Genomic DNA, 27372 nt, shown 5'->3' with positions numbered 1-27372 from the left:
TTAAAGTCCTGCTGGCGTATTCTATGACTCTCCCCTTTCCATTCTGGGACTGGGTCAGAATTGCTCCCAAAGCTGTGCCTGATGCATCTGTCGCTAGTGTTGTTGGTGCATCATGCTGGAAATGTCCCAAAACAGGAGCAGTTGTTAAAGCAGTCTTGAGGGTCTCAAAGGCGTCTTGGCATTCTTCTGACCATTCAAACGTTGGTGATCTCAATGCCTTTTGCAAAGGTGCAGAAATTGTGGCGAAACCACAATAAAACGTCTATAAAAATTTGCGGTCTGTATCCATGAGAGTAATTCCTTTGAGGATTTAGGCCCGGAAATTCGCAACAGTGCCTCTATTTTTGCGGGATCTGGTTCCTTTCCTCTCTTGGATATTATAAATCATAGAAACTTGACACATTCAAGCGCAAAATGGCACTTGGCAGGGGATACCTTGAATCCTGCATGTTCCAGGAGTGTCAGCACTTCTTCAAGGATGTCGGTGAACTCTGACAAGTCCTCAGCAAATATGATTACATCGTCCAGGTAAGTTCTGACGCCTGTTTTCCTTTTTCGTGGTCTTATTGCTTGAAAGACAAGATTCATTGCCTTCTGGAATGTCGCAGGAGCATTCTTAAGACCGAAAGCATTCTGGTCCACTTAAATGTCCCGTTGTGGGTGATAAACGTGTTTTTTCTTGATCCTCATTTCTGACTCTGACATGCCAATATGCGAATCGCAAGTCTAGCACTGCAAACCATGAAGCGCTAGCGAGGTCGTCAAAAATGTCATCTGCTCGGGAAAGTGGCTGGATCACATTTATGGTCATACGGTTCAGGGCCACATAGTTGACACAGAGCCGTTTTTTATCTTTCTGAGTAACCACAACAGCTGGGAATGCCCATGGTCCGGAAGTTCTGCGAACAATGCCTTTTTCCAGTAGGTGAGCGGTCTGTTCCTCCAAAAATTTTCTGTCGGATGACGTGTAGCGATATGGCTGACGTGCACAGGGTTGTGAACCTGGGAGCAGGTCTATACTATGCTCGATGCCGTCGAACAGCCCTAGATCCTGGTCGTGCTTTGCGAATAGGTTGCTGTGGCGATTGAGTATTGCACACACTGTGTCACGCTCTGAGGCACTAAGTTGTGGTCCGATGTTTGTGGCAGTGCTAATGTCTGCTGAATCTTCTAAATTTGTTTATACACTGTAAGCTGTTGTACACACTGTTGGCTGCCCCGGATAGGTGGAGGGGTTAAGGCTATTCAATCTCTCCCATGGCTTAATGGTCTTGTCTGGTAGCAGTTCAACTTGGAAGGGCTCAGGTGTAGTTTCCTGTGCTTCGAACCTTGACAGTGCTGACGTGGCAATGACGACAGCGCAGGCTAGTCTTGGAAGTAGCTTTTCTTCACACCTTATAATTACATTGCTGGATGGCTGGCAAATCTCTGGGAGGTAAGGTGGTTTCACGTGTAACTGTGCTTGTGATTGCATGAACCAGTCCTCTCCAAGTATTGCCGGCAAGGCATTGTTTTCTAGTACAGGGGCCTGTAATGCTGCTCGTAGAGGTCCAATGGTAATGTTCAATGAAACTTCACCCACGGGTGTAACAGAAGTGCCACCCACCACAAAGATAGGGACCTCCGACCAAGGTCGCATTGCGAGATGGCTACAAAGATGTCTTGAAATTAGTGTGATGTTAGAACCACTATCAGGAAACATGTCCAGAACACTGAGTCCATCTATTTCTGCAGTTACCGTGGCACACTTTAACAGCGATCCACTCAGATAAGTATCCTCAGGTGTTGCTCATGTGGCGTAGCTGTGGATCCCCATTTGGTTCCCGTCTCTGGCTTCTGTTGATGCTGTGGGAGTTGCCGTTGTTTTTGTAGTTGAGCCTTTCGAATCCTGCCTGGGTTTCCTGGGTTGTAGGCATTTACTTGCAAGGTGCCAAGTTCTGTTACAATTGTAGCAGACAGCATCCCGTAGATCTTGACCCTTTCTGAATGCAGGTGCCCCATATTTCGTTGTTAGGGTAGCGTAGCGAGCCTCTTGTTCATCAGGGGCCAGTGAACTGATTCGTGCAGGAGGTGCTACTTTCTTGTCTTGGGCAGTACCCTCAGACAGATGGGTGCCTGCTTGTGGAGTACGTTTCGATACATTTTCCTAGGTAGGCAGCCTTTTCGGTGCCATCAGATGATCTAGTGTCCTGTCCACTTGTATGAGAATGACAAGGAGTTCATCTAGTGTCTTTGGGTTCTGTATGGCGATCGACGTAGCTAGCTGTGGGTCTTTCAGCCCTTGTAGTATGTACTCTATACGTTCCTTGTCTGTTATTGTCACTGGACACTTGTTAAGGATCCTCAGTTTAGAAAATGTGTGTCGGTGCAATGTTTCTCCCTCTTTTTGTGTGCAGTTTGTCACCTTGGTTTGCCACTGGATTAGAGTTAAGGCATCTCTGAATTGTTTGAGAAGAGATTCCTTCCATCATGACCAAGCCTGTATTTGTCGTCCCGTTGTAGCGTTCCAGTCGGCAGCTGCTCCCCGTAACTTGCCTTGTGCTATTGCGAGTAACGTGCGATCATCCCACATGGCGAGTTTCTGCGTTCGTTCTAAGTAATCTATCCACCGTTTCGCCTGTAGGTTTTCATGTCCATTAAACGTCGCTAATGACACTGACAAATCTGGGAGCGTGGTGACTTGCATCGGCTTCGTTTGGGCCCTTGTCATGACTGACATACTTTGCTGAATGTACGCTGACAGTAACTGGATGTTCTCGGCGAGGTCTGTAGTAAGCTGCGGAGGCGGTATTGGGAACGTAGTCGTCGTTGACGGTTGTGGTTCCTTGTCCACTTTGGAAGAAATGTCTTCCATTAGTCGAGTGATAAGTTCATCGCGTGTTCCGTTTGTGTCCAGAAGTCGATTCTCAAGTTCTTGTTTGAGAAGTTCTACCTTGAGTCCAGATAAATCTTCGAAAGTTGCGCACTTCCAGTTGATGAACGCCATGACTGAAGCCGCGCTGGGGCGTATGTAACTATCACACTTGGCAAAAACATTGGCGTCAAAGGGTTTCGCTGATTCCTTTGTGTCGCCGGCTTTGGTGACAAGTTGAATATCTTGACCGTCGTAGTGAGCATGGCTTACTTTGGGTGGTTTCGGCAGGCGGTACGCGTCGACTGCGCCATATGTGAGCTTCGGGAGACCATGAGAAGAATAATACACAACTTTAATGGAGCGTTGAGTTATACATATTAGTAGCGGCAGCACAACGGCATGGCACCACCATGTTCGTTCGCAGAACCTTCGAGAGTCGTCTCTCCATTGTTGCCAGACCGAGCTTCCGGGTACGCTGTACCGGGAGGGGACACCAGGCCTTACTCACAGAGTGAATGATTGTGTTCCGATGCAGTGGAAAAATGTGTTGTAGCCGCATCGTATTTACTACCAGATAGAAGCTGGCAGCTATAGTCAGTGTCTCTCCGAACATGCCGGTAAAACGTAGTTTTTGGAACATTCGGCATGTCGGACACCTAGGTCATAAGGCGCACTTTCGCGCTGCTTTCAATGTTATACACGGAGCTTAAAACAAGACGCGTTTCTTACGTTCGTCTGACATATCCACAGGAGCAAGGGATGTGCCGCAGCCGCTTTGCGAAGAACTCACAGCTTGAAATCTGCTCGAAAAACGATTATGAACCACAGGAATGCTTCCAGCGAGCGAGGAAAGCTTCGAGCTTTCGAACGTGTTCGAACGCTACACCCGCCATAAAACCTGGAGGCGAACTGGAAATCGAAGTGAGGTACAATATAAACCATTTACAGGAATAGCACGAACTCATCCAAGCGTTACAGGAAATGTTTCACTTTTTACATACTAGGCGACTTTTATTAGTATAACAAATGGCAAATATGATATCAAGATATGAAATCTATGAAACCCATTAAATCAGTACATCTGACGTGACCGTCTCCCGTGCTTCTAATCCGATCGGATCTAATCGAAATCTATCCTAATCCAGGTCTCCCGAAGGGAATATAAACAAACATCAACCCGTGCTTTGTTTTTCCGTGTCAGAAAACCGATCTCTGCTTGTAGAAATATGTTGCAGTGCGAAATTAACTGTGTGTTCGGCATGAATTTAGATATCTTTGCGGCTGATATTATTGACTTTGAGACACTTGACTGTGAATCAGAACTAAATTAATGAGAGACATGTCTGGCATAGAATGCAGCTTTCATAATCCAAGAACCAATTGCAAGGACTCCCGGTAGATCCTGCGTAAGTATGATCGTTTTGGGATTCACATGACTCGCCACATCTCGCCTAATGTGATCCTCTGCAGCCAATCACTCGCTGTCTAGCAATTTGTTCCACCTATGTCTGTAGAACATGTAACTAAGAATTTAAAAAATATATATGTATAATCCACATTACTTATGTTTTTGACATAGTAGTACGTAACCCAGACATAGGTTTACGTCTATGACAGAATCACCTAGACGCAGGCGAGCTGCTCATTCATTATGAAAAAAGCCTGAGCGTGGGGCACGAAGCAGATACAAAAGCCCAACACCTCAAGCTTATGAGCTTGCAGAATCACACTGCTATCAGCTTCAGTTTGAATGTAAAAAAGAAAAGGCAACAGATATGATACAGGCACGCTCCGGTGCTCTTTCTGGAGTTCGTGCGTTTTATAACAGTAAAGTGGCCCAGGCTTTTATTTGTCCCGTTCCCCAGGCTGTACATTCTCAGATATTGCAAGGAAACAGGTGGAAGGCCGTGCACAGCGCGTGTAATCACATTCTTCGCCTGACGAGTATCTCGTAAGCTTTTCCTCCCTGTACCACCAGGGGAGAAAGGTAGCGCTAGTGTCGCGCTGCCAAACGCCAGGCGAACTTTCGTATTGAGGCACGAGAGAACCCATAAACTGTCGGTCTGTTCTCGCAGGAAGTACCGTGTCCGCCTTTTGCTCTCGAGATGAAGTCTTCTCATTTGCTTTCTGGTAATTTGTATTTAGCGAGTTTTTTATTGAGGCCATGCATCTTCCTTTGTTATTCCCCGATGCTGGTTTTGTCTCTCCTGATTTTCGTGATGTTTGCCCAGCTTGTAAGTGTTGTTTCTCATGTATACTTCCCCGGACTACAAGTAGTAGAAGCTAGTTCCGTTCGCTAATGCATTATTACTCAATAATATATTGGTTTTTCTCTAACGTAAACTGTCGACCGTACCTGCCAGAGAAGACCACGGTTCATGTGTTGCAACTGCTGGAGCCGCTGACGGATGCGGGAATGAGTAAGGGGGAAGGGCTTCTGTGAGGCTAATCTGTTAAATTAATCCCATGAATGGCTTGAAAAATTTATTCTTGAACACATAAGTCCCGTGCAGTTATAACGAATTACTTAACCTATGACACGCAGAACACTAAACTGAAGTTTACTAACGATGTATTAACAGCGGTTTAAGTAACTCTGCGCGGTGATTACTGATCAATCATCCCATCTCCTACCAGCTCACGTGTGCTCCGCATAACAAATATCCCGCATATCGGTCTAAGTTGACCCTTAGCCCGTTCTAAGTTTCAATATGTGTACTTCCATTGTATTAAGAGTGTAGCGCGTGTACAAGCAGAGTCAAGTTGGAGATTAAATGCACAACACTCAAAACATGAACATTGATAAGCTTTCGTGTGGCGGACCATGCTTCACGCTGCATGAGGCACGAAAGAAGTGGTACCTCATACAGGTATATATGGAGTTTTTAATATGTCACGTGGGCACAAATCAGAAAAAGGGGATACACAGTGAGAGAATACAATTGCTAAAAATGCTCGTGCAAGGGAACCCGTTGTGACGATCTTTGACTAAATGTTTAACGTAAAAATAAAGAGTACTATTTCACATATAAATTCAAATCACTTAAACCCCGCGGCCTCAATCTTAGACCTGCTTCCTTGTACATTCTTTTTATTTATTTAAGTTTTTAGGCATATGTACCTTTGTTTAGCCGCCCAATACGTCTCTCAGAATTACATACCTTTCCCAGGCGCACACGTAGTCCACCAGACAGTCTAATCTATTTCCCACACTTTTGAAGATATCTTGATGCCCATTACTTTCTCTCCTTTCGACTTACTTACTGCGTCGACACTCAACAGCCAAGTATGGTCAAAAATTGTTTCCCTTGCAAATGCCTTTTTCGGCATTGCATTCTTTGGGTGTGTATCACCCCTATTCCGATTAATGTCCACGTGCCATATTCTAAACTCTATAGCAGTGATACGAATACTTCAGTGGGCTTCCTCCACCACGCGAAAGCGTGTACATATTGAAATAAGAAAGCTTTAGTGTTGTTTTCTGAGTGCTGCGCATTAAAATTTTAGCAAAGCTACGTTTCTAAGAATGGAGGAGCCGTACGGTCTTTTTTACTGATAAAATTATAGTGGGTATTTTTTTGCTAGAGATAGCGGAGGAAATGTTCCCTAAATCAGTGTATTGTTGCTTGCCCAGTACTTGTGATAATAATTTGAAATGAATTCATCGGCAAGCTGTGTAATGTATTCTACGGGGATCTATTCTACGATACGATTATCAATGAAAACAGAGGAACAAATCTTGCGTCGCAGTTATTCGCACGAAACTGAACCTAAGAAGTAAAGCCTCCCGGGGAGACAAGTCTACATCGACGCCTAAAGTGACAAATACACTCGGAAACTGCTTGACCGCTATATGTCTCCCAACTTGCTAATTGAAATATTTTTAGCGTCACTCCCACGATCAGGTTCTTCTTATCGAGATGAAGGCATGCCAATGCGAGGCAAATCATCATCCTTCCGTCTTCCTTCATCAAAATTGTCCATTTTAGAATATCTAGAATATTTGGTTGTTGAATCTGGTCCCTTCCAGATACATCGTCACCTGAAAGGAATGAAATAAACATAAAGTAACTGTCTGACACAGACAGTGAGGATTTTGAAGAATGGAGGCCGCTGGACAGTAGATGACTGTGTAAGCAACGTCAGTATAACAGCCGTCCATGAATAATAACGACATACATTCTGAAGAGGAATGACTACTTGCTGTCGTCAAGACCAGAATATTTTCATCCTCGACTGTTTCACGGACGGCAGGGACGCGTAAGCAACACTATCCTAAACCCTATCCACAGTTGCTCCGTCACTCGCCCTGTCGTTTACTCTCCTTTCGAATACACCAAATTTGTTGCTTACTTCATTCTGGGTGTCTTCCATTGTTTAGCCTAGATGACGTTGCCTGTGTTGCCATTTTCGTCCTGTCACCGCCTCCCGCTGTAAGGAATAAATGACTAGGCGTTAGACAGAGCTCTGAACCGTGAACTTGGCTCAGAAAAGCTAAAAATAAACCACTTTATTCCCCAATTGAAAACACAAAAATAAAAACATCAGAACTATTCTGCTGTTTCCTGGTGTACACACTAGACTGTTGTGGCGTTTTTGATGTGCTCGCTGAAGTGGTCTGGTGTGACTACAGGGAGATTCCGGTGTACCCTTGTTTGTCTTGTTTTGAACTTCACTTGGGCTTCTAACAGGCTGGGAAGTTAGCGTTCCGTCCTGCTTTTCAACTTTATTTAAAATCGCGGACAAACATGAGCAGTTTTGCATATGTGTTTCTGAAGTCGTATGTAATATGTGCTCTCTTGCTTCTCAACTTCAGCATCAGCGGAAGCATGACAAAATACAAGCGATACATTTGGAGCAGATGCGACGACCGGTCATTCATGTATGTGCGTCTCGTCAGGATTCACGTGGACTGTTGTTATTCATTGGATATCGACTGCAAGAACTGGGGACAGAAAAGCTAACAGAAGAATACATCGAATATGCTATTCTAAGTTGTAGCTGTACTGCACACATGGTGTATCGCCACTTGCAGAAGAAATAGCATTCCACCGTTTTCTACCTTTGTATGCATGCTTCCGCTAAATGTCTACCATCAATGGTAACCATAATATACACAGTTTCGTTGCACGTACATGTCTGTATTTCTGGTGATACTCAGGCATACATATAGTGTATAGCAAACAATTAACAGTCTGCCACTCGTGTGATGCCTTTACAGTAGACACAACCTTTGATGTGTAAATGTATCATTAGAAAGCATAACTACCATGACCATTTTCTTCTAAAGTCTTATCCTCCTGCGGTGACACAAACCTACATTTTAAACTTATCGTTACTTCATCTACAACATCATCCTGCACTGAGAACACCAAGCGCTCCATTAAAAATTTCACGTAGGAACTACATCGACCAATTTGTAGCCAAGAATATTTCAGTTCTCGTTAATGAACACAAAAAAAATTGATTACTTTCAAGAACATTTCTCCCGTATCTGTGAGAGTGGTCTCTTGAACACTTCTGGTTAGTCGTCTCTAGAGTCACTAAATAAGCTTATTTAGTGACTCTATAGTCGTCTCGTGTCCTGAGTGGCACTCGTTCACCTTTATCCTATGTGCTATCATAGAGCTTTTTTTTTTTTCAATTTTGCCGTCGAGGTTTTGTCCGCACGTGCAGGGTGCGTGCAGAAAAACTATCCCCACACGTGCGGTGCCGGTACGGTAAACTAACGAAGACGAGTACAGCTGTGCAGCACCGATTCTGAGCTTATTGGGTGTTAATACCCTCATCCCAGGCTGATGTTGCTGCAGCGTACGTAGCCTGTACAACCAAGTAAACACAGGCATTGTTTTAACTTGGTGCTCGTCTGCTCTCCAGATTGATTTATCCGGATTCCGCGCTATCCATATTGTCGCTGCAAACGGCAAGTGCAGGATGAACGAAGGACGAATGTACAAAAGTGTTCTCTCAACCACTTACATATCGGAGTCCCAGCAATGAAGAATGCAGGCTTTGAGTCGACATCACCACCGGGGAAGCGTATCCTTAGCTTTAACCTGCAATATAATCGGTAATGTTCAGAAAATTCAGAATGCATGCCCATGCGTTCAACGCACTCTCGAGTTCTTATTGTGACACATATACTTATTGAATAGCCAAAGTGTGGAACGTGATGTCCACGTAATAACGTTTCCGAGGAAACATGCTTTCACAGATCTCGACAGGCAAGACAGGACAGCGAACTGGAAGCTCTGTGGAGGTCCAGCTAGATACCGCGTAGACACACGCGCCTAGTACATTCACACGATTACGCATAACAGCTTTATGCGGGATGAGAGTTACAAAAGCTCTTTTACAGTACCAAGGTTCCTGTGTAATACTTTCATGATTTCCGCTTTCCGCTATACTTTTCCGCTTGTAGTCGTCTGCTTACGGCCAGAGTGTGAAGATGAAACGTACGAATATGCAAATGAGGGTGCTTAACACAACAACAACTTTACTGAGAGATGATGAATGGATCTCCAGGGGCGATACCCTATCCCATTGCTGGTGGTGATGTGGGGAATGCAATAATGAGCCCCTTCACAACAAGGATCGAAGTCCTATGGTATACAGAAAGGTGAAGAGAGCATTGAGCGCAGAGCGTTGGTGGGCTGGGTGTGGCCAGGGACCAATCGATTTTGTGAGAGAGGAGGGGGGGGGGGAGCGAGCTCATTAAGGGATCCGGTGGGTACGGTTCGGGAAGCGGTATATAGTGTGTGCAATGGAGAAGAATGCGCTCTAGATCTTCAACAACACCGCAGTGAGTGCATTGGGTAGAGTCAACTTGTCTCAAGCTGTAACGCCACTGCGTTGTAAAAAGCCACATCGAGGCGCATTCGATGAACTAATGTGGCATCTTGACGAGAGGTATGTCGAGGCATGCGGAAAGCGAGCGCTGGATCAACTCTGCTTGGCATGGCCGGGTGGAGAATGTCAGCGGTCCATTGGCGGGAGGTCCAGCGGTCCATTAAAGGATGCTTAAAATTGCTATATGCCAACTTAAACTTTGTCAATTACGGCCATTGGTTGGCGAATTTGATTTTGAGAAGTTTTAGTTGTATTCATGCTGCATACCTATGTTCTACCGCTCAACAACAAATACGGATCTAATGCTGCATCAATGCTTCTGTTTTTTGTGATTCAAAAGAGGCCGCGAGGGCGCGTTCTTTGTGCCCTCTAACGTGCAACGCTAAGGTGTGTGCACTGCGTGTGGCTTTGAGCGATTGGTGATTTGCGGGACGGGAATGCCAAACAACGGCGGCGGAAGACGTGTTGCACTTCTCTCATCCGATATTTCGGATTTCACTCCTCATTCGGTATATCATGTGGGCTACAGAACTATATCCTTCGATATCTATTCGAGTATATCAATTACAGGGCATGCGAAGTACACGCTTACTCCCTCAACAAGTGGTAAAACAAATCTATAGGGGTCCACTATGGTACAAGCCATTTACTCCCCTTTTAGAGTTAATGTATACTTTTTGGATAACAGTGCATAGCGACGCTCTATGGCACCTCCACCCAAAGCCTCTGAGAACAGGGTACGTTTCTACATTAATAGTTGGTGCACAGACATATTATTCGAAGGCTTTCGCAAGCGCTTCTTTGAAAGTCCAGCTTCAGCACAAAGGAGTCCAAGGACCTTTCGCCAACGCAAACTGGCCACGAAAATGTCAGCAACGTATTCATATCTAAGATAGGGATATGTGCAATATTTCAGTTGCGCAAGATTTTGTTGTGCAAGATTTCCGCCCATGGTGCAAGGTTTCTACATCGAGCACACGCGGAGGACACTCGTATGTTCGGCCAACATTTCATCCGCATATTTGAGTATCATCTCCAAATGTTAAAACAAGTTGCTTAACTTTGTAAGCTTTAAAATATTCTGCATTTTCCATGGACACAGACTGGTTAGTGCCGTAGAGTTGAGACTCATTACTCTGGCGAATGTACTCTGACGTATGAATGCGGCGGAGATACTCACCCATACTTGACGCCAACTCTGAGGGGCCCATTACAGTCGTATGTAAAACAGTCTTTTGAGTCTTCGCTACCAAGAACACATCGTGCGACATTGCCTCTGGTCTCACAAAGAGGCGAATCATCTGTAAGAATTTGCAAGATAGCCACTGAGATTCCATGATCTACAACTGTCCAGGGAACGTGAACTCTCCATTTATACAGGGTGTTTCACGAAAATCCTCGGTTGAATAATACGTGAACAGGGTGCGCCATCGAAGAAATTTCTTTTGGTAGAGATCCTTGGGACATCGGGCATGAACTGAGTAGTTAGCGGCTCATTTGCATACGCTCACTAATTAAACAAGCATGCTAACTTTTACCTTTTACTTCGCACGCTTACGGAAACTCTGTTTTACGCATCGGGACCTTCAGCGAAAAATATTCCAAGAAAAAAAAACATCGACACTTAGTGTTTTTTTTTTCGAGCAATTAATTGGTTTCGGATTACATATTTTTTGTGCAGACCAGTGCACCAATGCGCTCTTTGGATCAGCGATCCGGCCTTCAATTTCGTGTTCATCCCCATGGTTGACACACGGGGGTGACGGATGATAAGGAACAGCCGCAAGAGACTTTTGCTATTCGTTTTCAAAGCGACTGGTAAACAGCGCTGGTGGTTCTGTCGTTCTGTAGGTGAGATAGCGTGCTCTTATCATGGATGATGACGAATGCGACTCGAGGGCTGTGAACAAGTGGGGTACACTCTTAAAAATTAGCTACACCACATAGCACGCTATTAGCCAACTATCATCCCGAATGACAACGTTCTCTCCCTTCATTTGAGGAAATTGGGATGGGTACGCTTTCTTTGTACTGTCAATTATTCCGAACATAAGGAAGAAAAAAGGTCCTGCCTCCCGTTTCCAACAAATCGAGGGAGAACGTTGGCATTCGGGATGATGGTTGGCTAGGAGCGTGCAATGTGGTGTAGCTAATTTTTAAGAGTGTACCCCACTTGTTCACAGCCCTCGAGGCGCATTCGTCATCATCCATGATAAGAGCATGCTATCTCACCTACAGAACGACAGAACCACCAGCGCTGTTTACCAGTCGGTTTGAAAACGAATAGCAAAAGTCTCTTGCGGCTGTTCCTTATCTTCCGTCACCCCCATGTGTCAACCAGGCGGATGAACATGAAACTGACGCCCGGTTAACAGATCCAAAGAGCGCATTGGTGCACTGCTCCGCGCAAGAAATATGTAAACCGAAACCAGTTAATTACCCGAAAAAATCACTAAGCATCGCCGCATTTTTTTTCTTGGAATATTTTTCGCTGAAGGTCCCGGTGTGTAAAACGGAGCTTCCGTATGCGTCCGAAGTAAAAGTTAAAAGTTAGCATCTTTATTTCATTAGTGAGCGTATGCAAATGAGCCGCACACTGCTCAGTTCATGGTCGATGTCCCAAGGATCTTCACCAAAAAGAAATTTCTTCGATGGCGCCCCTTGTTCACGAATTATTCAGCCAGGGGATTTTCGTGAAATACCCTGTATAGCTTTACATTGCGGCAAGTCAGAAGAGGGAACAAGTAGGGAGGAGTGTTGCGTGTACAGGAATAAAGCAACTAGAAATAGATACTGTAAGGTTCTGCCGACACACCGCTACGCGTCCGAGAACGTTACACCATTCATCATGCAAAGAATAACAGACTAAAACCGCTGCAAGATGAATCAGAGAGTTTTAGTGAATCGTTTTCGATCGAACGAAACGACCGATTCGAGCGTCGCGCATGCGCATTAGGAATCGGTGAGCGAGTCGTTGGGAGCGCTGTTTGACCCGAACGACCGTCACAACCGACTGACATCACGAAGCGATATGGCGGCTGCAGGGACTAGCCAGGAGGAGCTAAGCTATACTGCGGAACTTCCAGATATTTACTGTTGTGGATGATGTATGTCCTCTGCAGGAAGTTATTGCATGAAACACCGTATTCATTACCAAGGGAGTTGCCTCAGAACAGGAGCCGCAGATATTTCGAACAGAGACTGTTCTTGGGCACCGTCCTCATCCTTGGCATGGTATTTAAAGGTTAGGTGTGACGTGTTAAAGGTTCATGCGAATTGTGTGTCAACAGCCCGGAGGGAAGAAAGGGTCTGTACGAGCTTGTACGGTCGGAGTGAATGGGCGCTTTGTTGGAGTGTGAAGGGAATTATGTGAACGAAGTCATCTTGGCTCCAGACCGGTTACAAAAATGGGAGGTTCACGAAGACGTGGACGAAACGGTATTGGCAAGCATTCCGAAAGATTTTTTTTTTTTCCGAAAGACATTTTTTTTCAAAGCACTTTTTTAAAGATATATACAGGGTGTTAAAATCGAACCCCACCTTTAAAAAATAACGTCTGATTCCATCACTGCGAAACCAACTGCATAGTATTACTAGTAGCCTAAAGTGTTTCAGAGCATTTTTGTACCGCAATTCACTAAGTAATAAGTGGAAATTAATTTCCAAACTTTTTAATTACGAGGATTACAACGAAGATGACAATTGTGAAGTTCTAGGCGCTGCCGTTAGAAAACGAATCCGGTTGGTAGCACCTCTCTGCTCTAACAACTCGTTTTTTCCCCGCAGAAATCCGCGTCTGCAGAAATGGGCCCGAACTTCCGAAACTTGGACGGTGCATCTCTCCGTCGCGTCAAAAGAGCGCTCCATGTCCATCCTCTCATGTCCACTTGACGAAAAAGGAGATATGCGATCCATTCCATCTACATTCTTATCTATCACCCTTGCATGGTGCCGTATCTGCTAGACTATCGAAGGCACGCTGAGCATGACAACGCGGCGCTTTGTCTTTTTATTGTTTGTTTGATTTCCTGGTCTTTTTTCATTATTTCGCCGTAAAGCAACTCAAAGTACGCGACAGGGAAGGTTATCTTTCCACGGAAGCCCCTTGAACCTGTAGCATGTGTTTGCAAAAAAAAAAAAAAAAAAAGAAGAAGAAGAAGCAGGCAAACCAAAAAACACAAGGAAGAGCTGTCGCGGGTGGCATTTGTTCAGCCGCTCTTTTAACGTTTACGCATTTAGTCATTTACAGCCACTCTCTGTAAAATGGTTTGTGACACAAGCAGTGCTTTATTCCAGCGAAGAGCCAGCGGGTATGATGCTTCCTCTAAGTGCTGCACAGGGAAAACAGAAAAGAGCATGATAAAAGTAAGTGCCTCTTTTTGGTGTAACTTATTTGAATGACAACTTAATTTAGGATAGAACAACGTGAGTCTGCATTTCGCACATGTATTCCAACATAACAGAAACAATATTATGCATATTCAGAGCAGGTGCTCGAAGAGGTCGCCGTGCGCCATCACACAAAATCGGCATCTCCTGATTGTGTTCTCGGTCGCCCTCCGCAACACGTCCTCGGGGATTTCACGGCAAACTTGAGTGATCTTCGCATTGAGGGCATCAGGTGTTGTCGTGTCCTCGACATACACGCGGTCCTTCACATATCCCCATAAGAAGAAATCCAGAAGCGTAAGGTCCGGGGACCTGGCACTGGTCTGGAACTTCCCACCCACTGGTTAGGAAATGCGTGGTCCAGATAGGCGGGAGCTGGGCTGGCGCTGCGTGCGGGAGCGCCATCGTGCTGAAGCCACAGCTGGCCATATCGCGCGAGTGGGAAGTTGGCGTAGAACTCTTCCACAGGGCCCTGAAGAACCTCGTTTAGGTATCTGTACGCGGTCAATGTCCCATCAAGGAAGACGGGTCCAATGAGGGTCCCGTCGCAAATGCCGCACCGGACGTTGAGAGACCATTTGTATTGATGATGGGACTTGCGAAGCCAATGGGGATTGGTGGTACTCAAATAATGAGCATTGTGCAGGTTCACCTGCGTGTCCCGGGAGAAGTCTGCCTCGTCCGTACAGGTGACGTTACTCAAAAATTGCGGGTTCTGACAGACAGTGCGCAAAAGCCAGTTGGCATAGTGCAACCGGTTTTCGAAGTCTCCTTGCTGCAACTGTTGATGCAGTTGAACGTGTTAAGAATGGAGGCAGGCCTCTTTTGCTTCCCTCCACACCGTCGACAACGGAACGCCACTCTGACTGCTGGCCTCACCGATGCTGACTAGACGGTGTGCCTCAAAGAACGCCAGGATGTTGGTTCGAACGTCGTCTGATGGTGTCGATGACGTACGACGCTTTCCGGAAAACTTGCCAAATTCTTTTAGCGTACCGTACTGACGAACAATCGTCGCAGGGCTTGGTCTCCTGCCTGGATGTCACATCTAAAAAATCTTCCCTGCCTTTTTCTTATTGCTCTGTGCAGCACCTAGGGCAAGCGCCATGTCAGCTCTTTCTTCGTTGTAATAGGGCATTATTTGACCTGCAGAGCACCCAACAAGGAGTGCGTGTACGGTGACGAAAGTGAACAAAGAGTAAAGGTGCTTCGGTTGAAAGATAACGTTCCTTGTCCCGTACTTTCAGTTGTATCACAGCGAAAGAAGAAAAAACACGAGGGAATCAAACATACAATAAAAAGACAAAGCGCCGCGTTGTCACCGTCATTGCGCCCTCTTATCGTCAAGCATATGCGGCACCATGCAAGGATGATAGATAAGAGTGTAATGGATCTCATATCTCCTTGTTCGTCAAGTGGACGTGGGAGGGCGCTGCGATCGAGCGCTTTTTTGGCGTGACGCAAACATGCTTTATCCAAGTCTGGGAAGTCCGGGCACATTTGCGCAGACCCGGAGAAAAACGAGTCGTATTAGAGCTAGAGTGCTGCCACCCACCGGATTCGTTTCCTCATGGCAGCGCCTACAACTTCACAATTGCCATCTTCGTTGTAATCCTCGTAATTAGAAAGTATTAAAAGAAATTTCCACTAATTATTTAATTAATTGCGCTACAAAAATACCCCGAAACACTTTAGGCGTAATACTCTGCAATTGGTTTCGTTGTGATGCAATGAGGCGCTATTTTTTTAAGGTGGGGTTCGAGTTAAAGGAAACTCCCTGTATTCGTAATACAAAGCTGTGGCATGGAATAAAGAAAGCAAAAAGCAGTAGCCATGCAGTACATAACAGATGATAAAGGGGATAGAAGGGAAAAGGTCTGAGCATATTTTATTTGTGAAGTGTTTCTAGGGTGCGTTGTGATTTGTTGATACCGAACGGGTGAAGAGCGTTGAACTTATATACATGAGATAAGACTCCCTATCACGTCTGTCACGTGTGGATCTGAACCCGGTTTCTAGAATATACAGGGTGTCCACGCTAAGTGTGAACAGATTTTTTAAAAATATATATAGCACTTTTTCCGCGATGAAATCAATTGCAATATAGCATATGTTAAAGGGCACTCCCTAGCAGGGCATTAGCAAAGTCCAAAAGCAATGTCTTAATTAACTTTCATTAATTAACTTTCTAATTATAAAAGCTACAAAGTTGTCCCAATGAGAACATCTGTTCCTTTCGGTCACCTGATATCGTAGCCGTTTTCAGAACAAAAATCCGTTCGATAGATCGCCCGCAAAAAATTTGTGAAGGAACGCCATTTTTTTCTTCATTTTGTTCATTGCGCTTCTTAGAAGACGGGTCTTTCTTTCACCCCCAATGTGAGAGGGAGAAAGAGCACACTATCGCGTCTCGCGTCCTGGAAAAAGATTAAAAGGCAACAGAAAATGCAACCCAAGCTAAGGCCAGTTCCGATAGAGTGACCCGCTACATTTGTTTTTTTTTTTTTTTTGCTTTGTTTCCGCAAGTTAAAGCTCATCCTCGACGCATGAGGCGGCACTGTGCTCCTTCCCCCTCTCCCGTTGGGGATGAAGGAAATACGCGTCTTCTAAGAAGCGCAATGAACTAAATAAAGAAAAATATGGCGTTCCTTCACGAATTTTTTGCGGGCGATCTATCGAACGGATTTTTGTTCCGAAAACGGCTACGATATCAGGTGGCCGAAAGGAACAGATGTTCTCATTGGGGCAACTTTGTAGCTGTTATAATTAGAAAGTTAATTAAGACATTGCCTTTGGACTTTGCTAATGCCCTTCTATGGAGTGCCCTTCAGCATATGCTATATTTAAATTGATTTCATCTTGGAAAAAGTGTTATATGTATTTTTAAAAAATCTGTTCACACTTAGCGTGGACACCATGTATAGTTTAATGTTGTCAAAATTGTTTCCGGGAACGTTAAAGTGTTCGGCGACTGCTGTGGGGGGGTTTGTTGGACGTGTCGGGGGGGTTCTGTGTCCGGTAAGGCGGTTGTATTTGTTGGCCGGTTTCACCAATGTATTGCATAGAGCAGTCGCCGCATTCAATGCAATATATGACAGTGGAGCTTGTGCAAGTGAATGCGTGGTTAATGGGGTGGGTGAAATGGCTCGCAGAGCTTTTGATGGAGTTAGTGTGTGGAACGTGCTTGCATGTTTTGCAGCGTGGGAGGTTGCAGGGGCATGTTCCAGTGTACCGGATGTTCGTTTTGCTGATTTTGGCATTGACCAAGGAGTCTGCCAGGTTTTTTGCGCGTCGGTATGGGTCACCTGTATTGGATGGGCGAATATATTGCTAAGTCGGTCACTGCTTTGGAGGAGGGGCTCGTTGTTCCGTAGAATGGCTTTGATGTTCGGAAGTGCGTTGGAATATCTTGTGATGAAGCTTATTTGGCACGCGTCAGGATCTGTTCGGTGTTCCAGAACCTCCATTCGATCGAGTGTGAGTGCCTTGCGACGGAATTCGGTTAGAAGGGAGTCTGGATAGTCCCTTTGGGCAAGTGTAGTGCAGAATTCGTGAAGCTTCTGAGCATAATCTGGATCGTTTGAACAAATTCTGCGCAGTCTTACACTCTCCCCATTAGGAATTCCAACCTTGCAGTGACGCGGCTTATGACTCTTGAAGTGAAGGTATTGTTGTTTGTCAGTTGGCTTTTTGTACAGGGTTTTGGTGAGGTTGCCGCTGTCCAGTGATATTGTGGTGTCGAGAAAGCTGATTGCGTGAGTTGAGTGTTGTGATGTGAACTTTATAGCGCGACAGTGGCACGGACTTCCCTCGAACAGCAGAGCACGTGTCATCGGGCGCTGATAGACAGCTGGAAACAATATTTATTTATTTATTTATTCACATACCCCAAAGGCCCTAACAGGGCATTACATGGGGGGTGGCACATAGAGGCTGGTAGGTACAATACAACGTTAATCGTGAGTACACGGCTAAACAGGGGACGATCCACTATCCCGTTGAAGGCAAAGTGGGTACGCACAATGGATGCGTTCGCCGCACTGCACCGTTTATCTGACGCATCCGTTGTGCGTACCGACCCTCCCTTCAACGGGATAGTGGATCATCATAATCTCGTTTCCAGGTGTCTATCAGCGCCCGATGACACGCGCTCCGCTGTTCGAGGCAAGCATAGGTCGGTATTTTCCTAAGAATTCATTCAACATCACATCATGGTCAGTTTTCTGCAAAGCTCATCACATCACATCACCGTCATAAACCATCACATCACGAGCCCATCACTTAACTTCAACTTCAGAAACCATCACCGGCTTCAGAGCCTATCATCAGAATTCAACTTCAGATCCCATCGCGGTTTTGAAGTTGAATTCCTATGATGGGTTCTGAAGTCGGTGACGGATTTTGAAGTTGAAGTCGGTGATGGGGTTTTGAAGTTGAACTTCAACAAAGGCCTACGTTGGATGTGCCCGGCTGCAGGATCATGACGCTAGCGTCCTGCTCGCCTGTGTGTGCGTGGGTTTCCTGGTAGTGGCGGCAAAAGCGTAAGCGGAGGAGGGGTATGCTGTTTGGAGGGTGCGGTCGCCTTGCTCTCGGTTGGGCTTGAAAGCAGGGTGCACAAGAAAGGAGGAAAGGGAGGGTTGCAAAGTTTCACTTCCGCTGTCGCATGTGAACGGCGGCGGGAGGCATGCTGCTTAGGCGGTAGAGTTGTTGCACAATGTTGGACCCGTTGTTGACAGCTAAGTGAGCGCGTAGCACATTGCACGTTCATTTGACTTCGTACGACCGCCGTGTCTGCCGCTACATAGCACGTACATGTGGCTTTGCACGCCTGGCTTTTCTGTCGTGCCATTTTTCACTCGTGACGCGGGGGTATTAGCTTTGGCATCGCAATACGTCGTGGCCTGTCACTCAGTATTACATGAGTTCTTGTGACATGATGCTTACTGACACTGAAAATAGCCGTCATGAACGAATTCACCGACCTGTCATCAGCTTCGCTCGACATATGTTTTTACTCTCATTTTTTCATGCAGTACACCACTGCAGTGGTTTATTCCGAATCCCAAGCAGGGGACGTGGTCATTATTACAGCTACGTGATAACAGCTTTGCACGTATAATTACCCACATGTCATTACAGCTGAAATATCAAGCCCCCTTTTTTGCAGGGGATGTCGCCAAACTTTTTTTCTTCGGGGTGGGGGGTGCTACAGGGATGTAGGAGGGTCTGGATAAATCACTGACACCAAAAACTCAGAATCTGCCCTCGGAAAAGTGTAATCCATTGTATTCTTTTCCCTCCGAGGAGGGCATATACGGACGAACACCAAGTGAATTCTTAACGACCGAGACATTTGGACACACGTAATATATACAGAATGTGAGGCGCAAATTGAAATGAAGACTGCAAGGAGCCCGGAAGACCACCAATTTACAGTCCGTGAAACACTTTCTTTTCCTCTCCAACAATCTGTGAATAAATATGTGTCGACACAGCTTACAACAATTCCCACTCATGCCTGTTTTTATTTGATGTTTGAAACAACCTCTCATCATAATCACTTGACTGTAGTATTAGTCACTTTTTCAGGTAACTTCGCCAAAGTATCATGAGCAAAGTTAGATATTTCTATTTCGCTTCACGTCCGAGCAGGCAGAACGCACAACGCGGGCTCCTTTCTTTTTATTTTGCCGCTGAAAAATCCGACGCCAGTGACCCCGCCCCTTGCGCGTGCGCGGGGCCAGCAGTCTCTCTGCTCCGCGATGTACTGGATGTACGCAACCACAATTCCAACGTGCTTCTGAGTTACGTCGCAGCAGAGTGTTCGTTTGGATTTAGTGGAGTGCATTTTTTAACGGGGAAGGTGATAAGGCCACACTTGGGGGGGGGGGGGGGGAGGCAAGGTTCTATGAAATGTGCGCGGAAAATGGGAGCTCGCAGAACTTGGAATCCCAATTCTCACTTTGTGCCCACTTGACAAGGTATATGCGGTACTCCTCTCCCAGCTTAATTTCAGCATCGTAGCAAGAACTTTAATTTCTCACTTAATTTCATTTTCAGAACTTGAAGGCTGTAACTTCGTTACATATTTATTGGTGATGAATATCTAAGAAATCGCAGCTGCGTGCTCTGATGGAACACTTGTGTCCGATGGATGCTACACGAATGCGGAACAGATAACTCCCCCACAAAACATGACCTATGCACTTCAGATAAACAAGATACCTATAGTGACCTGTGTGTATTACATTTAAAATAAAAGACGTCCACAAAAACAATGCCAGCCTCATCTTGTCCTATTCGGATCCCAATCACACAAGAAAAAAAAATGCAATCTAAGAAGACACAAAATAAGTCTAGGAAAACACACGTCGTCAGCACGACAGCAATCTACTGTCGCCAAGTAAAACGCGCATACGCGACCGAAGGCGAAGGCTCAAATTCAATCCATCCAATATACATATATACGCACATTATAGCTGTAGGCAAGCAAATCAGTCAAACCGAACAACCGCAACATGCAGACCGCACGACCGCAGAACGCCAAATCGCCTCTCGGTCTAATCTATCGCTCACATTTGCAACATACAGTTGCCTCCAGCTACATGACATTGCCCTCCGCGCCCAACGCTCTCCCTCTCTGCGTCCACCGATACGAAACGGGGGGGGGGGGGGGGGGGAGTCCGCCAGGCATCTGCAGTGTCAGGCCCATACGCCCACACCAGACACGAAACGCGAAGAGTTTATGTTCGCTCGGTGCACTCCAATACACATTTGCCATTCACTCAGCACGCGTTCGCGCAAGTAACAATCACAACACGTGAAGGTCAGGCATCAACTGAACATTGTCGGCTTCAAAACCTATTATGAGGAGTCCGAAACCTATCCGTCATCTTGAAAATCCATCGCACAGACTTCAGCTTCAAAACCCATCCCGCTGACTTCCCCTTCAAAACCATCGCAATGACTTCAAAACCCAACACACGGACTTCGACTTCCAAACCCACACACGCTGACTTCAACTTTGAAACCCATCACGCTGACACCAACTTCAAATCCCTCCACAGCGACTTGAACTTCAAAACCCATCACGCGGACTTCAACTTCAAATCCCATCATAGCCCTTCATTCAACTTCAACTTCACTTCACATCATGCCGTTTATTCAACTTCAACTTCACATCACATCATGCCCTTCATTCAACATCACATCATTCTCTATGAGGTGATGGTGAATGAAGTCGGTGAAGGTCATCATGAATGAATTCGCCAACCTATGGAGGCAAGTCTGCGCGCCACTGTATGCCCAATGTACAATAGATCCACGAACTTTCGAAATTCAGGTTTCCGTGTTCCTATATTATACGTATATCATCGATGTATCGAATGTACATAGTGTGTTTTAATGCGAGTGCGTTAAGAGCTTTGTTTTCTAGGAACCCCATGAAGGTATTTGCGTACGCGGGAGCAACAGGTGTGCCCATACTTGTACCGTGTAGTTGTAGGTAGTATTCGCCATGCAACTCGAAGTAGTTCAGTGTAAGGACCAAGTCCATTAGAGCGAGGATGGTTTCCGTGTCTTTTCTGGTGTTTGTGGTAGAAAGGCCATTGCAGAGGGCTGTGATTGGGTCGTTGTGTGGGATGTTAGTATACAGTGATGTCACATCTAGCGTGGCGAGTATTGTGTCCCTACCAAATGTACGCGTGTTCTTTATATCTCTCATTATTCTGAGGAGATGTGGTGTGTCTCGTACATGGGATGGCAGTGTATCTAACGTCATCACGTGTGATGAGCACCCACATCATAGAGGACCTCCACCAACGAAAGCTGATCACACGTGATGACCTCCGATATCTCACCCCATCAAACACTGGCGCAGGTCGTTTCTATTTACTTCCCAACATCCACAAGGTACACGACAAGGCAGGCCCATTGTATCTAATAACCACACACTAACAGAAAATTCCAGGACCACTATTTAAACCATGTTCCGACAACACTGCGATCCCATGTACAAGACACACCACATTTCCTGAGAATAATCAGAGATATAAACAACACGAGTACATTTGGTAGGGACACAATATTTGCCACGCTAGATGTGACATCACTATATACTAACATCCCACACAACGACGGAATCACAGCCCCCTGCAACATCCTTTCTACAACAAACACCAGAAAAGACACGGAAACCATACTCGCGCTCTAATGGACTTGGTCCTTAAACTGAACTAATTCGAGTTCAATGGCGAATACTGCCTACAAGTACACGGTACAAGTATGGGCACACCTGTTGCTCCCGCGTACGCAAATACTTTCATGGGGTTCCTAGAAAACAAAGTTCTTAGCGCACTCGCATTAAAACACACTATGTGCATTCGATACATCGATGATACACCTATAATACGGGAACACGGGAACATGAATTTCAAAAGTTCGTGTATCTACTAAGCACAGCGCATATCACTATAAAGTCCACATCAACCACTAAACTCACTCAATCAACTTTCTCCACACCACCATATCATTCACAAGAACTGTATCTGTTCGAAATATCGGCGGCTCCTGTCCTGAGGGAACTCCCTTCGTACTTCTCTACCGGTTCGCTGGATTTCTACCCATCTACAGTATTCATTATTGCGTTTCACACGTTTCAACGCCCAGTTGTGGCACCGTAACATGTGACTCAGGTGAAAAAGATTGTCAGGGTATGCAAGGCACAATAATGCTATGCACAGTGCCTCATCGCCGCCGCTCACTGAGTTTAATTATGAAGAGAAAGATGCACACGCGTGATTAATCGTTTCCAAAGCGAAACTGCGTCTTACAACCCCCTGATTCATCAATGTGGGATCGGGTCTCCAAACTGCCGGCGCCTGTCTGACAGCGCTATGCCGACACCGTGACCGACGTACTTCGTCTCAGCTCGAGCCCTCCGCAAATGGAAAGTAGTAAAATGCATTGTGATATGCTATGTTTTACTACGAAGGGTAACGCGTGCGGATGATCCACATCGTCTAGTGCGCAAACCTATCTTGAAGACGCATTGGAACAACTCAGGGAAAAGTTCGACACTTGCGGTTTTGAGGCTTACGTCTCTTCGGCGTCCCTAATTGTGGTCTGCCTCGGCCAATCCTCGTTGTTTACGCCGTCTGGAATGCGTTTGCTGAGAAACCATTCGTCCGATTTGCTAAAAGTTACTTGAGTTTGCTTCCCATTCGGTTTTCGAATGGGCAGGATCGGTCGTTTATTTACCGCAGAAACTGCTCGCTGTGACTGAGGATGAGCATTACGGCTCGAAAGAGTCATTTTAAGGTTAGGTATTAATGTGTACCTTACCTCCCCGTCGAGGCACCACAACGTAGCACTTGATAGTGTCATGCGAGTGGGCTTCACTCCAAGTGGTTGGTCTCTCACAATGCTCTAAATAAAAGAAGAAAAAAAAACATCACTGGGACCGTACCTGGAATAACCTACGAAGGCTACGACACTTGCAAACACATGACGAGAGCAGGGCGTTACTCCCGTAGACGCCATGCTGTCGTAGAAGCCGTGATTTGCGTAGCGGACGGCAAAATGTCGACCACCACATATTACATAGACGGCTGCAGTTGCACACACAGATGCAAGGGTTAAGTTGGTACGACGACACCATACAATACACAGCGCGCTCATACGTGTGGACTGGAAGAAAATATGGAATGTACACCATTTAGCTGTGGACTAGACGTTTGTTTAGATATCTACACAGACGAATTATTTAGAGAGTTGCTCAAGAAAAAGAAAATCAGAAAACGTGGGCGATCGCTCACCAATCACATCAGTACTTACCAATTTCGGTGTCCTGAGCAACTATCCACTCAGTCTGATTGGCAATCGTGATACTATCACCGAACAAATCCAGAGGCACTTCAAAAGCTTGCTCAGTCTTGTTTAGCGTATCGTCATTGACTAACTTGATTTGTTTGGTTGGTGGAGGGAGACCTAGAAATATAGCTTAATTAAGGAGACGTGCAAACAGAATAAATTTCCTTTATTTCCCGCTAGCACCTCCAAACACGTAGTTGTCTGGCGATGTAAAGACCGTAAATCACGATTTGGGATTACCGAAAAACAACTGGACTATTCGCGGTGTACAAACGTGTAAATATTCTCAGTGGAACACGATAGGGAGAATAGGACACTTGCTATGTGTAGTGGGAAGCTATCGAGCGGCACTGTGCACATATATCTTTCAAGAGTCCGGGTAGACCAATGTAGCGGCGTCAGCTGAAGAAGCTGAAGACACGCAGCTATGCTAGGTGCACGTGACAGCTGATTGAGCGGAATGCCCTCAATCAGAAACTGGAGCCGTTTTGGTAACCACGCATGTACATACTTAGGCTGACTAAACGTCTTGTTTTCTGGGACTCCGCCAAACTGGCGACGAGCGAATACCAGTTCGACTCCTAGAGGACAACATCCTCGGGATGGCAGCTCCGGCGACTCCAGGAATTTATTTGCAGTTGGACTGCTCCGACAACAGCGTCAAGGTTCGTCGGCACGGGACCATTCGATCCTGAGAATGAAGACTGGGAATTGTATCAGACCCGTTCTCAATCATGCCTCGATATTTCCGCATGTCAGATGTCGAGAAAAGCAACACCCTGATTGCGCTTTTGGGAGCGGGGACTTTCAAGATATTGCAGTCGTTAGTCCAACCCAACAAGATCACCGATGTGCCTTTTGTGGACCTCCTGAAGAAGTTAGAAGGCTGTTCCTCCACGAAGCACTTCAAGTGGTTCGAACGCGCGAAGCTGTCCTCCGCGCTCTACGGGGAGCACGAGACACCGACGGCATTCCTTGTAAGACTTAGGTCAATCATATTATTTTGTAGCATGAAAAAGAGACTGATCCACGGGCTTGTTCCTTACGCACTGCATTCATTGTTGGTCTGCGGGACCACCGTATTAGAGCACGTTTAGTTCAGTAAACTGACCTCGACATCAACAAAGCTTTGAGGATTTTTGAAAGCTGTCTTAGCGCCCAACAGGAATCTTGTCAGTTTGGATGGGGAGACCTCAGCTTCGTCGACCTTAAGCATCGTTAGCAAAGTGCAAATTGGCGGCGGCCGACCGCAAGAAAGGTGTTTCCGCTGCAGGTAACACTAACCATGCAGGAGCGTCCTGTCGTTTCAACACAGAGAGGTGCAGAGCTTGCAACCGAATGGGTCATATCGAACGTATTTGTCCCACGAAGAAGAGATATGCTGCTGGAAGAGTATCTTCCCGCCGCTCTCTCAAAACAATTACGAGTGTCTTGGCTGTTGGACACGAACAGGAGACCTTAACGTGTATTACCGACGGAGGACCGATTCAGGTACAAGTACACACTGATTCCTATTACATGATCTTCGGTGAAGATGTTTGGCTCAAGCTGGGAAAGCCTCAATTGGATGCAGCTCCTAAGAAACTCAAGGTCTTCACCGAGCACTGGATTCCGTTTAAAGCTCGACGTTTGGTGAACGCAACCGTTGCCGGGGAACCACAAGAACCTCAAGCACTTTTCACCGGAGACAAGGACGTTTATTTACTTCGCAGAGAATGGATTCGAAGACTGAGGCCTGACTCAATGCGATGTTGGTTGGACAAATTCAAACGCCCTCTCGATGCTTGTCACACATTGCTCACGTCTACGAAGACCACTTTGAGGAAGAATTATGTCGTTGCTCCAAAGTTCAAAGTGCAGTTCCAGGCTGAAGGTCAAAGACCCACTTTTTTAAAGGCAAGACCTATCCCGTTTGCTCTTCTTGCAGCCGCTGAAAAATATCTCGAGAGACAATTAAATAATGGAGCGTTGACACCAACTGACGCTTCTCACTGGGCTACACCGATTGTGGAAGTACCAAATTCGAACGGACTAGTTCGTGTCAGCGGTGACTACAGCGTCACTGTAAACGCTCAGCTTGACGTCGCGCAGTATCTCCTGCTCGCCTGGAAAAATTATTTGCAAAGCTGAGCGGAGGAAAGCACTTCTCGAAACTGGACCTGTCAGAAACGTACTTGCAGTTGGAATTCGATGAACAAGCGAAAGGAGTACTGGTTGTAAGTACTCATAAGGGTCTGTTCCGTTTCAACAGGATGCCTTTTGGGATTTCCTCAGCTCCTGCGATCTTCCAGAGGACAATGGAAGAGGTCACCGCTCGTTTGAATGGAGCAACGTGTTATCAACGTGAAACAGGTGAACCTCTCGCTCATCTGGAGGCAGTGCTGCAAAGACTTCGAGAATATGGATTCCGACTCAAGTAGAAAAAGTGCGAATTTCTTTAACCCGAAGCAGAATACCAGTATTACGGCAGCTACGTCAAAGCACTCGCCGATCTGTCTGCACCTCTTAACAGACTGCTACGGAAAGATGTAGCATGGGAATGCTCAATGTACTCGTTCCTTAATGCTCATGAAGCTTAACGTACAGCGCCTGCTCTTTAATGATCGGCATCTTTATTGAACGCGATAAATGCAAATCTGTCAAAATCGAAAGTTGTTTTGCATTTGTCTGAAACAATGTGTGTGCACGCGCTGAAGGAGTGGAGTGGTAATAAGCCTATTTCCTCGTCTTAGTGGACCTAGATGTTTCGTCAGCCAGCTATGCGTACGGGAAAATCAATGTTCGTGTCACTAATGTGATGGAAAATCCGGACCTCGGAACTACGCTGTTCAGTCCCTGCCACATGGGTATAGAGTCCGACTAGGTGCGTACCAAAAATAATAAATACTACTGAATCCCCAAGCAGCGCGGCAATACTGGTCCAATACTGGACCCATATGGGCTGCAAAGATTATCAACTGCCAATATGGACTGCCAATATGGGGAGCGCTCCCAGGCTCCATATTGAACCAATATGGGCTGCCCATATTGGCAAGCCCATATTACGCCAATATTACCAATATGTGTTCAATATTGTATGCTGCTTGGGTCGGTCGACTTTCTTTGTTGGTAGTCGGATTTTGTTCTTCCCTTGCCTCATTATTTTTCGTTTAAATTTGATATAATTTGCCTTTTATGGTTAAGAAAGCAAGCGGCATTACTGCACTGCAGGGCATACAGGATGGTAGGAAGACGTCGACGACAGAGGTTTTTCAGAAACTCAAGAATCCCCAATGGAACTCAATGTTCGTGATCACCTGTATAATTTCAAACGTGAACAGCACCTTGATATGCAAAAAAATCCCTATGTCAACCGATGGAAAGTTCCAGCACCGCCAGCAGGAATTGAGTACGAGTAGCACACCGAGACA

At 45.8% G+C, this 27372-nt stretch overlaps 1 protein-coding gene across 1 annotated transcript in view; it reads right to left on the bottom strand.

Annotated features, from left to right (window-relative positions):
* Window positions 1-5325: 5325 nt before the first annotated feature.
* Window positions 5326-27372, bottom strand: part of LOC135385243 (uncharacterized) — a 130284-nt gene continuing 108237 nt past the window's right edge. The window contains exons 8-13 of the mRNA XM_064614448.1: window positions 23927-24079; window positions 23435-23518; window positions 10884-11004; window positions 8834-8910; window positions 7208-7285; window positions 5326-6896 (exon numbers count right to left, since the gene is read on the bottom strand). Of these exons, the coding sequence (XP_064470518.1) occupies window positions 7209-7285; window positions 8834-8910; window positions 10884-11004; window positions 23435-23518; window positions 23927-24079 (512 nt within the window). The 3' untranslated portion in view covers window positions 5326-6896; window position 7208. The remainder of the gene's footprint in view (window positions 6897-7207; window positions 7286-8833; window positions 8911-10883; window positions 11005-23434; window positions 23519-23926; window positions 24080-27372) is intronic.

The sequence above is a fragment of the Ornithodoros turicata genome, chromosome 2 (genome assembly GCF_037126465.1).
Source record: "Ornithodoros turicata isolate Travis chromosome 2, ASM3712646v1, whole genome shotgun sequence".
Classification (NCBI taxonomy): Eukaryota; Metazoa; Arthropoda; class Arachnida; order Ixodida; family Argasidae; genus Ornithodoros; species Ornithodoros turicata.
Note: the sequence above shows the minus strand (reverse complement) of the source record. Positions and strands in the feature narration are given on the sequence as shown.